The sequence below is a fragment of the Artemia sp. Qi Xiang Cuo genome, chromosome 17, assembly GCF_049724085.1.
Source record: "Artemia sp. Qi Xiang Cuo chromosome 17, ASM4972408v1, whole genome shotgun sequence".
Taxonomy (NCBI): domain Eukaryota; kingdom Metazoa; phylum Arthropoda; class Branchiopoda; order Anostraca; family Artemiidae; genus Artemia; species Artemia sp. Qi Xiang Cuo.
The window spans coordinates 5,876,494-5,889,724 of NC_142810.1; the positions used below are offsets into that span (position 1 = coordinate 5,876,494).

A 13,231-nucleotide genomic window follows, 5' to 3' on the forward strand; every position below is an offset into this window, starting at 1 on the left:
GGGGAACATTTTCAGAACCTTTGGATTTGGAAAAGCAAAGAAATCTACCTGTATAAAATTGGCAATTGTCCGTAACCTCCAGCCAATCGTTAAGCTTCATGTCTGAAAACAACCGCGTGGCGGTATACAAAGGGTACTTGAATTGGATGCTTCTCATTGCGCAAACACACACTAGGTTTCCGATCCTCACACGAGAGTATACGTTATCGTTTTTTGGTTGTCGTCCTGCAGACTACTAACAACTCAACTCACCACAGCACCAAGCCGCCTGAGGCCAACAGCTACGCACGCTCCTCCTCCATCCCAATCTATTCAAAGCCTCCCTTTTTACACCCGCCCACGAAGTTCCCATTGCCTTTAAATCTTTCTTTATGACGTCCTCCCACCCCAGACGAGGGGAGGGCGACCTGCTTTCCGTTTAGGCCTAGACGGTTGGCCGAAAAGAACAACGTTCGGCAATCTGTCATCCTTCTTCCGCCCAACTTGCCCTAGTCACCTCAACCTTTCTTTCATTATAGCCCTAGAAAGAGGTATTGAACTACATTTTTCGTACATCCTATTGTTTGAAATACGGTCAGTCAGTCGGGTACCCAGAACAATCCTTAAGCATTTTATCTAGATCTAGCTAATCTTTATCCGCTTCTCGAAGCGCCCATGCTTCAGAGCCGTATCCTGGACTCTACTGCTAATTGTGTATTACTTCATAGATGCTTTTAATTAAATATAACTTTATTTTTATTTGTTTAGTATTTATTGTTTCATATTACAGCGAAAAAGAACGAACATATTTAGCTACAGTTAAGGGAGAAGTGGAGGCCCTAAAATTGGAGAAAGATGTGTTAATAAAGAAGATAACTGATCTTGAAAAAACTTGTTCAGATACAAAGAAAGACTTATTGCTTGTAGAATCATCAGGAGAAGAAAAGATGAAGTTGGTCTTAGAAAAGGATAAGTTAATGAAGAGACTATTGTCTGTTGAAGAAAAGTAAGTACTTATAACCGAATGTAGTTTTCCTAATCACTGGACTCTGGTCATAATTAAATCAGTTGCATTGAAAGTGTAATCATCTTATCTACTCTATGCTGAGGATACTGTCGGGGATTCGACCAAGAGAAAAGCCCCCCCCCCCCTCCAGGGGCAAAGAAATACTTTAAACGACTTTATTGTGAGACGTAGATCCAGTGGCGAATCCGGGGGTGGTTTTAGGAGTACGTGCCTCCCCCTCCCAGAAAGCCGAAAGTTGCACTAATTACAGGAATAGAGAAGCGAAAAACACCAATGAGGTAGCCCAAGTCTTGCTGGGGCACCCCCCCCCCCCCCAACATTAATCCTGTATCCACCTCTTACATAGAGCAATTTTTATTTCACCATTTGTTCTCGAATCTCAACCAAGTCATTTTCATTGCAATGAAGATATTATCACCTAATAACACATTTTGTTTCAATTTATTTCCACCATACTATTGGAAACCCACACCACATCACAGCTAGTGGTTGAAAAAAGGCCTGACCTCATCTTAACATAATTTTTGGGTTGCCCCCTTGCTATATATCAATTGGAACTACAATATATAGCTAAATAATTTAGGCGTTTTTTTTTCAGAGGATGAAGAAGTGGGGGAATTCGAAATATTCACATTTTAGGCAGTCAGTTTTGGGTGAATATTGGAAGGAGGGGGGGGGGGATTAACTGATTATTAAGTTTTACTGACTGACATTAAAATTACGACTACATTAAATAAAATAATAATTATTTTAGTAAGGAGTGACTTACCAGTGAAAATTGGATACTGAATGGATAGGACACTTTGGTAATTTAAGTTTGGCTTAATAGGGAAAAAATTAATTGTTGCAATCAGGGCTGCTCCTAGGGTCGGTGATGCCTGAAGTAAAATTAATTACTGCCCCCCTCCCCCTCCCGACTCAAACATAAATACAAAAAGTGCTAGGTTAGCATACATAGTATAGGCCTATGCTATGCCTATAAGCCTATAGGCTAGTTTAAAAAAATATTGAAAAAGATACCTATGGCGTACTTTTGGTAAAATCGGTGTTTCATCTTCTTGATTTTTTTACTTTAAGTTTTTTTGGTAATTAGTATTTTTTTTAATTTAATTTAATTTGTCTGCATTTTCTTTTTTAACTTTTTTCTACTATATTAATTTAAGCTCTAGTGTAAAATTCGAAAAATGCTCACACGATACGTTTTGAATATGATGATATGAAATAAGCTTTAAGAAATTTAACTTGAATTTCGTTTAAATGTGCCTTCTCGCTACTTTCTACGACCAGTATTTCTATTCAATCAATAAAAAAGTATATTACGCCCCTGATCTTTTTTTAATTGGGGGGGGGGGGGTGTGAAAAACAAAAAAGTGAATAGGTCGTATCTTTTTTTATTTTATTAGCAGGTAGAGGTTCTTCAAACAGATATTGATCTTGTGGGATATTTCCACTGGTTAATATTAGCTGGATTCTTATCCCCGGATTTATTGCAGCTGTGTGTGATATTGTTATTATACACACGCATTAATTAATAATAAACACGCATTAATTAATAATAAGGACCGCACACGCATTAATTAATAATAAACTGCATACAGCATGTGCTTTGGCGAGGCCCTTGCACTATTTCGTAATATCCCCGGATTTATTGCAGCTGTGTGTGATATTGTTATTATCGGACCGCACACGCATTAATTAATAATAAACTGCATATTTTATACTGCATAATTAATTAATAAACTGCATAATTAATTAATAATAAACTGCATACAGCATGTGCCTTGGCGAGGCCCTTGCACTTTTTCGTCCCAACCACTTTCAAAGGTGTTTTGAGGTGAAGGTTGTATCCGGCTGGGAAGATACCCGCTTTGAACCCCCCCCCCCCCCCCTGTCCAAATTGCAAAAAGTAACGAAAATATATATAAACGAATTTGTGTTGTCTGTTGTAAAGTGTCTTGTATCCCTGCCCCCTTCCTGAATAAAAATCGAAGATACGGCCTTGGCTCAGTATTTTAAGGAGACTTTAGAAGACCATCACCAAAGGTGTGCTCAGATCAGAACCGTATCCAGGGCGGTACCCGGCCTGACCCCCTCCCCGAAAATTTAGTCGGACTCTTTAAAAAGTAACGAAAATGCATACAAACAAATTTGTATTGCCTTTTGTAATTTTTGTAAGCCCATCCCCCTGAACATAAATCTTCGATACGGCCTTGGCTTAGTGTTTTAAGGAGACTTTAGGAGGCCATCAGCAAAGGTGTGCTCAGATTAGGGCCGTATCTAGGGGGTTGCCCGATGCGACTCCCTCTCCGAAATTTTTGTCCGACTTGTAAAAAATTAGTAAAAAAAAAATAAATAAAAATTTTTTTTACTTTTGTAAATTATTTTTTTTGTCCCCCCCCCCCCCCCCCCCCACAAAAATCTTGGATGCAGCCTTGGCCCAGGTGTTTCAAGGAGGCTTTAGGAGGCTCAGGCGCTCTGATTAGTTATTGATATCTGCTTCTCTATTACCATTATGCCACCATTATTGCTATCTCTTGCCACCAATATTGTTGCCACCAATAGCCACATTGTTGGATACTGGTAGCTGTTTTACTTACTCACGTATTGCAGTGCTTTTCCTGTATTTCTTGGCATGTCTCGGAATCTATGAATTGACCATAAGTGGCGTAATTTCGTTAAAATTCTTGGAGGGGGGGGGGGTTGGAGTCAAATTTCCCAAATCGAGTGAAAATGAGCCATATAGTACCGTATCTTTAGATAAAGTAAAGATATACTAAAGAAAGCATTCACCAGTTTCTGTGGATGCCTAAATTATGCATACGTATCTTAGTTTTGACAAGATTTTTGAAGAAACTAAATTTCATCTGGGTGACAAACTTGGTTCTGGGGGGGGGGGGGTCAAACCGAGGTCTGGGAGGAGCAGTTGCCCCCTTCCCCATTGAAAATTACGTCCCTGTCGGGCAAGTTTCCCAGAAAGTTCTAATCGCAAAATTCAAATAGCTGAGTTAGAACCCAAGTTTTTATTCTGTTCAAGTTTTTATTTAGCTATAAGCTATTATAGTTAAATATAATAGCTTAATGTTATAGTTAAATATGTAAAATATAATGGAGGTTCTACGCCCCCTGCCCAGGCCTAGAACCGTCACTGACCTTATCCAGGCACGTACTCAGGACGGGAGAGGGGGAGCTGGTTTCATCCTATAGTATTTTTAAGATTGTTCCTTTAATTGTCTTATAGTACCCGACGTTTTTTCGTACGCCAGTCACATTATTTTTAATATTAGAAGGGTCAACTAACTCCGCCTTATTAAACCCTGATTGTCTTTAAAGCATTAGGTGTGAAAATCTTAGCCAATAAAAAGAACGAAAACTCTTTGTGTGTGAAAATTTAAACCAGTAATAAGAACAAAAAGATTTCGATTGACAAAATTTTTGTAAGTAGTCCATAAGACAGTAAACCTAATATATATAAAATAAGGTGAAAAAAATTTAATATATATTTCAAATATTAAATTGAACAATTTTAAACCTGAAAAACTATAATATAAAATTAAAATATTAAATATAACAAATAAAAATGGAAAATTGTTAAACAAAAAATTAAATAAAATCAATTATTGAATATAAATGTAAATTATCAAATATAAAAATTATTAAATATACAATTATTAAATATATAATATTATATAATATGCATTTAATATAAGGTGACGAAAATATTTTACCAAAAGGATATAGGTCGCTTCTTCTATTTTGTTTATTTGGCATGGAATTTTGCTCCTTGGTGTTCAGCGAATAGTCAGTTGGCAGCTGATTGGTATTTTTCTTTTTTAATGTGTGTTTTACTGTTCTTCTTTTTCGCTTCAGTCTCTTTTTTTTGTCTTTTGTTTGTTTATCTTTCTCCCTGTATTCTCGGCTATAGAGCCTTGCGGTGGGGTATTTCATTTTTTATGTCTTTTCTTAGAAAAACCTTATCTTAATTATCAGAAAAAAAATAATTAAATAATTATTTACTTAATTTTTTATATTACTTATCTAATTGTATATTATTATATGTTATAATAAATATGCACATAATATTTCATTGCTTATTTTATTGTATATTTACTTATTTTAATTTATTATACAAATAAATAAAGTAATTAATTTAATTTTCTGTTTTCAAAGGTCAGTAATTTTTTATTTTTTCATCTTCGCCACCACACTAACCTTCTTTTTCTTTTTTCCAGTTTTATTCAAAAAGACTAATATATTTAACATATATTTAACAATATATAAAATATTTAACATATAATATATTTAACAATAAAGCCTTTTTTTTAATATTTTATATTGTTCTTTTTTTCATTTATTAAGGAAAGGGACCATGCTAACTGGTTTCCTACGTTCCTGTTTTTGCATTCATGTAAACCATTTCTTTCTTAAAGAAAATGTATAAAATAGTAATTACAAAAAGATCTTATGTTGAAAAAAAATATTTTAAACCATTCAAAACATTGAAAATTACTATAACGTGCTCAAATAAGATAATAAAAAGACTTTTAGGGAAATCAAATCAGCTTTTAGACTCTCAATTGATATCATTATGCGTAGCATACCAACTTAATCTGTATATTTCTTATAACAAGGTCGCTATAATTAGCAAAATATATTTGTAGGAGATTGCCCCCTTGATTTTTTTTGCCCCATAGATTGTGACAAAGTCGTTTTTTGGTACTTTCATTGAAAATATCTTGGTTATTTTTGATAAAAAATTAAAAAAAATTCTTCTCCTAGATTTTGAAAATTAAATGCCCCCCCCCCCTACATTTTCGTGTTTGCATTCCTGTCAGTCTTTTATTGTTTAAAACTTTCTAGTGCATCGACTGCCGCATTCAGTTACGAAGAAGAAAAGCTGAATTTACTTGAATCTCTGGAGGCTGTTAAGAAAGAGCTGGAAATCAAAAGTTTCGAAAATAAAGAGCTTTTAAATAAGGTATGTCTGTGTAGATAATTAATTATCTTAATTATAATTAACAAATTATAATTAACTAATTAATCTCTTCATACAAGTTGAACTATATTGTCCATAGGAAGGAGTTAATTGAACCTTCTGTCATTTTATCATTATTAAATACAAGCTACTACAATATATATATATATATATATCTTCATACAAGTATATGACTTTCATATATGACTTTCTTTATAAACGAGCAATAATTATATATTTATGTATTTTTCCTCGAAAATGGCTCCATGTTTTTTCGGGAAAATTGATATCTTGGGATATTCTTGCATAAAAAAATGACCTAGATAGGTCAGAAGGCTGAGAAAATTCGTTAACAGCCTTAATTTTGGATTTTGCAAATGACTTCATATATGACATCAAATAAGCATTTTCTTATATGATGTTATACATAGCATAAATAAGATTGTTGAGTTTCCAACCCATCAGCTATTTATATGATATAATGTCTGTTGGAATGCCTAAAAAACAAAAATTTGCACTATCAATTGCGACAACCCCTTTACGGGCAGCTAAAGCAAAAGCTATTGCTAAATTGTTTGAAGTAATTAAAATTCAAAAACGATTCGAAAATGAAGAGCTAAGACACACACGGTTAGTAGACATGGGACACCAAGTATGTGATCGAGTCAAAAATGAAAGTGAAGAGCAAACACACACGCGGTTAGAAGAACAGCGGCGGCGTGTCAATAAGGTTAATGAAGAACAAAGACACATGCGGTTAGAAGACATGCGACAACGAACATGTGAGCGAATCAATGAAAATCAACCTGGACAGCGAGAATCAAAACGTTTCAAAATTGAAAATGATAATGATGATGATTAGGTTTAGGATTTGGATATGCATAAAGTCATCTATGCACACCATACTTTTGTTAAAAAAACAAAGGTTTGGTGATTAGTATTTCTTAATGGCGAAAAATAATCCGAGATAAAACGAACCAAACAAATTGAAAATGATAGCAATGATGATTGGGTTTTGGATTTTGACATGGATAAGGTGATCAATGCCTACCATATATTTAAAAATCAAAACCTGGACTAGATAAATCGTCGGAAGAAAAAGAAGTTTTTGTCCCATCACCTGAACAATTAAAAGAAACAAAGGTTCAGCGATATGTATTTCATAATGACAAAAGACAAGCCGAGGCAAAAGAAGACATTTTTCTCCCACCACTTGAACAATTCAAAGAAACAAAGGTGGTCACCCATGCCTACTATGCCTTTGAAAATCAAAACCTGGACTAGATAAATCGTTGGAAGAAAAAGAAGTTTTTGTCCCACCACATGAACAATTGAAAGAAACAAAGGTTCGGCGATATGTATTTCATAATGACAAAAGACAAGCCGAGGCAAAAGAAGACATTTTTCTCCCACCACTTGAACAATTCAAAGAAACAAAGGTGGTCACCCATGCCTACCATGCCTTTGAAAATCAAAACCTGGACTAGATAAATCATTGGAAGAAAAAGAAGTTTTTGTCCCACCACCTGGACAAATGAAAGAAACAAAGGTTTGGCGATATGTCTTTCACAATGATTAAAGACAAGCTGAGGCAAGAGTTAAAGGTACAATAAAAAAAACGTAATTTTACAAAGGAACCACTTCTAATTTAAAGTCCATTTGGACGTCATGACATCAAGAAAAGGTTCAAGTTGTCTGCGTTTAGAAGACAAGTAACAATGAGAATCCATATCCGCGTGCCGGGACGCGGCGGTGTAGCCACCGGGCTCCCGGTACTATAAGGGATTAAAGTACCAAGGACATCAAAATAAAAACATCTATTGTCCCTTAGACTGGTGATAGTTCTGATAATAAAAAAAATCATGCGGTATGACTGTGCAGGTAATTTTGAAAATTAATTTCTTCATACAAGTCAAATTTTATTGTCATAATATTGAATTTAAATTAAATTGGGGTGAGGTAAATGAATCTTCTCGAATTTTTTTATTCTTCAATGTACGCTATTAAATACAAAGAGGTAGTCAATCCGGACTTGTCTCAGTTAAAGATAGGAACGTGGCCACAATTAGTTATAAGGAAAGAGTTAAAGAGAGATGGGCAAAACATTTTGAGAATGTGCCGAAACTCTGATAGAGTAACAGGAAAAGATACAGAAGAAAATGAAAGAGTTTCTTGCCCTTTGGATGTGAAGGAAGATCTATTTTATGTGGAAGAATTAGAGACAGCACTAAAAGAATAAAAAAAATAATAAGGCCCCACAGATACTGCGGTAAATGAGTTTCTAAATATGGTGGTTATGAGGTTAGAAATATCTTACTGAAGATTATGAATTTGATTTTTGAAGAAGGGGAAGTACCTAGTAATTTTAGGAAAACCCTAATTAGACCCCTGTATAAGAAAGGTGACAAGAGTGAGTGTTGTAATTATAGAGGCATTAGCCTGGTTTCCTTAGGTAGCAAATGAGGTAGCTATTTACTGAGGACGGCTGAGTGGGGGTCTTGGCAAAAATATTTCCATCTCCCTCCTTTTTTTTCCTTGTTTTTCTCGTTTTGTTATCCTTAGCATGTGTGGTCTTAAAGCCCTATTAAAGTTACACAAGTGGAAATTTACGCAACCATTTATTTCTTGAAAAATTAGAAAAATAGGGAATTTAGTTTTGAATGAAAAAGTCCTCCATATGTAGTTTTGTAGGTTTTGGCAGTAGCGGGTGTCAAATTAAAAAAAAGTGGGTTAAAATCTGCAAAAAATTTAGATAAAAAATGTTTTGTTTTTTTTGTATTTTTAATAACAAAAAAGGTTTTCAAATGTAACTTGTTAGTTTCGCTTATTTGTTTTTATAGTTCGACCTGCAACACTGACATAAATGTGGTACTGCACTAAACACTCCATAATTTGAAACAACCAAAAGATAAATATTGGAAAATCGCTGTCTGTGAACACATCTTGTCCGGGGAGTGAAAACGTGTTTTTATTTTAATTTCCTTGGTCATGGCTATATTCAGTGGAGAGGTTTGACCCCCCTCCCCAAAATGTTGATCCGACTCGTAAAAACGTAATGAAAATGCAAAAACACATTTTTGATTCGTTTTTAAAATTGTTGTTTGTACCCCACCACCACCCCCCCTCGAGAAAACATCCTGGGTATGGCCCTATCCTTGATACTTTAAGCTTAATGTTCCGTGTACACGTTTTAGGGATGTTATTCTTCTGTAAGCCCAGGTATTAAGGTTCGTCCAAAAATTTCGCTATTTCTAACTGTTTTGTAATTTGCAAAACAATTTTGCAACAATTAGATAATTTGGTAGCTGAGATTCAGCTTAATCCATCAACCAAATTATATTTTGAAATTGTTTTGGTTTTAATTTCATATTAAAAAAAAGAAAGAAAAGGCATGAATAACACTCAAAATAAGAAAATTTTCCCATTTTAAGCAAGCTTATATCATTCTTAAGAAAAAGTCTAAGTGATATCATAATCCTGGTTTGGGGAATGGATATATCTGAAAATATTGAATTCAACGATATAACTGTCTTGTCCTTTCGATGTAATTTAAGGCTATAGGTATAGGGTAGGTTTAACTTATGAGAGTTAAAATTGGCGTTAGTGTTGACAAAATAACAACGCCATCTAGCCTTTGGGGCCACTTGACATTTTTTTTTTGGCAAATTAAGAAGAAATAATTTAATGAGTGTTGTTTTTAGCGAAATTAGGGTAGTAATAAGTGTCTGATCTCAATTACTGGCAGAAAAATGATTACAGAGCTTAGAAATTGCCAAGTGTTGCCAAACACTAGATGGCGTGGTAATTTTTTTGGTCGATACTAGCGCCAGTTCTCACTCTTATAAGTTACCCATACTCTTTGGCTATAAGCTTGTCGCAAAATCGCATGTTCATAGAGAACATAAACCTTAAGGATACTGGCCAACTATATTATAAAACAGTAAGCTTTTTCAGTGAATTATAATCCCAGTGAAGCTAGTTAGATTTTGCAATATTTGTCAAAAGATTATAGCTCCTGACCTATAATAAAACCTTTGCTTAATCTACTAACCTAGTTTCTGGACATTTATTTGTATTTTGTAAAAGTGGTCTGAATTCGAATTTTTTCAGTGATAATATTGGAGATTAGCCATCAAGCAGTGCGATTTTAAATAAATAGGACGTCTGATATTTAGAGGCATTTACGCTACAATTGAGGTGGGGAAAGAAAAGTAAGCAGAGGGGGGGGGGGGTGGAGAGTTGTTAGCAAGAGCCGTGGTACCCGCTGGGCTTGCCCCTTAAATTGCGGGGACAAGGTAGACAGCCTTCAACGCTTCACTTACTTTTCTCGCAAGTTAACCACCAGAAAAATATTGAATATATAGTCCAGTCCTTAAATATCTGTCTAGGATTCGATATTATTAATTATCAAAGAAATTGGTGAATATATATTGGACTTAATCCAGATTAACGAAATGAAAACTGTTCTGGTATTGAATCCAGTTTTAAACTTTGTCTCTCGATGCATGACAAAGGGTATTAAGACTGATATGTTCGTTAATAAAGGAATAGAGATTTTGATCATGCCAGTATTATGGAAGCCAAAAAACTGCTGTGGACTTACTATGAGGGTGAACTCGGATATGACGAACGATTACGCGAATGCAAAAAAAGACTGTGATAACTTGACGGATATTGCGAAAGCCATATGGCGCTGTGCTAAGGACGGAGCTTCTGACTTTCGTTATTCTCGAACCGGAGTCTGTTCCCACGTGTGGTGACGAAATTGCAGTCTGTATTACAACTAAAGTGAACGAAATGACGAGAAAACTGGACAGTGAGCTGCAAAAGTTTTCCCGCAAGTTAGATACTCTGAACAATGGTTTGAAAGTTATTGCTGATTCCAAGAATCAGCCTACAGCCTCCTCGTCAGTACCTAAAACGCCAAATGTGGAAAAACAGCTGTTCTCGGTTGTCGTGAAGAATATGCCTCCTGAGTTAGACGATCCAGGAAAGCGTATGGACCTTATAACAAGATTGGCACCGGGTGATACAAAATTAGCGGATGCAGTGCTCAGGTGGAGAAATAAGGAATGTCAACTGTCAGTCTCTTCGAAGCAGGCAGCAGGAAAGGTCTCGGCAGCCCTCAAAAGTACCTATAAAATTGACAATCGACTTGTTAATTCCCAATTCATCGGTATAGTGAAACGTCTCCCCAGCAACGTGACGGAGGACCTTCTGAAAAGTCTGTCAAAAGACTGTGAAAAAGCAATGAATTGTAGCAATTTGCAAGCGTTTAAAATGTACTACCCCTCTAAGTGCATTGTCCGCTGCCTTAACGAACCCGATTAAAATTGGTTTCGAACTATCCTGTCTAGAAGATTTCTGCTTTTTGCCTCGAAGATGTTATCGGTGTCATCATGTGGGGCGCATAGCGGCGGACTGTAATGAAGCTGAAACTTGTAGCCGCTGTCGAGAAATTGGCCACACAAGCTCCCCTGAAAACCCTTGCCAAAATCCTACTCGGTGTCTGAATTGCAATTCGACTAGGCACACATGTTATTACTATGCCTGTCCTGATAACAGAAAAAAACTTGAAAGATGGGTCACGCTCCCAAAATGTGTAGTATTCTGTCTTGTAATATAAATGGGAAAGCACTTGAGAAAACAGTTCTGCTTGATACTATGAGCCTAACAAATGAAGTAATTTGTATACAAGAGCACCTGCTACCCAAGGACAATACTAACCTGCTCAAGTTCTCAAGTTCACTCCAGTGTTTTATTCGGCCAGCTGAACGTGTGAAATCCAGAGGTCAGCCATCTGGTGGTTTAGCCACTTTGGTGAGAAAGTCTCTTCAGGCTGAAGTTTTAGCATCAAGTAAACACTTCCTCGCTGTTAAAGTTGGAGATATTGTAATAATAAACGTCTATCTTCCTATTAATTATAGATCTAGCCTCTCGGACAGCAAGTTCACGGCTGCAAGTACTCAGCTAAGCTGTTCCGTGAAGGCTCACATTCCTGGGAATACAAAAGTTCTATTAATATGGGACTTCAACTGTGACCTACTTAATACCGAATCTGAAAGGACTCAAATCGTTATAGGTTCCCTTCCTGATCAGTTAAATGTCTTTGATAAGGACAAAGCTTATACATTTATCAGTGTTGGCAACACCGTCTCAAATGTTGACCATGTGTTAACGAACTTCCCGGTGAGTGACGCAGTAAAAGTTGCAGCTGATGGCTCATACTGTGACCATTTGCCTTTGTCATTGTCAATAACACTGGACTGTCCAAAGTGGTCGGGTCCGTGCAAGTCCCAATGGAGAGTATACAGTGACTGGAAACAAGTGTCGATTGATCTCTTTGCGGCTACTTCTGGCGATATCCTGAGTAAAATAAAAGTTCCCTTCCATCTGCTGCAGAGAAATGCAAACTCGTATTGCAGTGAAAATGAAATACGTCTTTAGATAAACATGTACTGTGCAGAAATATCGCATGCTCTGAGTATCGCGGAAAGTGTAGCAGTTCCCGTGAAGTGTATCCGTAATAGATCGCAGGTGAAAGCGTGGTCTAGAAATCCGGAGCTAGTGGCGGCTTGTGCGTCGGCGAAGCTATGACGGAAAGTTTGGCATGATAGCGGGAAGCCACGAAGTGGAATAGTGAACGAGATTCGAATCCATACTAAACGAAAGTTCAATAAAGCGTTAGATGCCCACCGTGCAACCCTCAAAGAAAATTTTGCAAAAGCTAAGTAAGAATCCGAACCTTATTTGGTCGCTTCGGTCTAAGCCAGAAGAAGCTAAGCCTACGTCTAATATTTCTGCTTATCAGTGGAGTGCTCACTTTGAGTCCGAGTTAAAAGCGCCTGGTCCAGTTCTGCAGTCTAATTACGAAAATGAGCTGGTTTCTATGCTTACCGATACCTTAAACAATTTCTCAGTGTCACCGGTCTTAATTTGCCAGGCCATTAAAAAGCTGAAAAGGGTATACTCGAAAGGCTGCGATGGTATTTGTGATCTACATGTTTCTTTGGGAGGTTATATTCTTTACCATCACATTGCCCTTCTGTTTCAGATTATTTTCACACAAGGGATAGTCCCGATTTGCTTTAGTGTGGGTATGGTTATCCCGATAATAAAGAAGGGGAAGCCAGCCGAACAGCCTTCTTCGTATCGGCCAGTAATGATATCTTCAGTATTTTGTAAACTATTCGAGATTGTTTTGTTTGATGAGATTTATGATAAGTGTGAGATGCCTCCACACCAGTTTGGTT

General features: G+C 36.3%; 1 protein-coding gene across 2 annotated transcripts in view; it reads left to right on the plus strand.

Annotated features, from left to right (window-relative positions):
• The window catches only part of CLIP-190 (Cytoplasmic linker protein 190), a 231,548-nt gene that overhangs the window by 194,627 nt on the left and 23,690 nt on the right, over positions 1 to 13,231 (plus strand). For both annotated transcript variants that reach the window (XM_089103477.1, XM_089103478.1), the window contains 2 exons: positions 770 to 985; positions 5,864 to 5,981. In XM_089103477.1, coding sequence (XP_088959603.1) covers positions 770 to 985; positions 5,864 to 5,981 — 334 coding nt within the window. The remainder of the gene's footprint in view (positions 1 to 769; positions 986 to 5,863; positions 5,982 to 13,231) is intronic.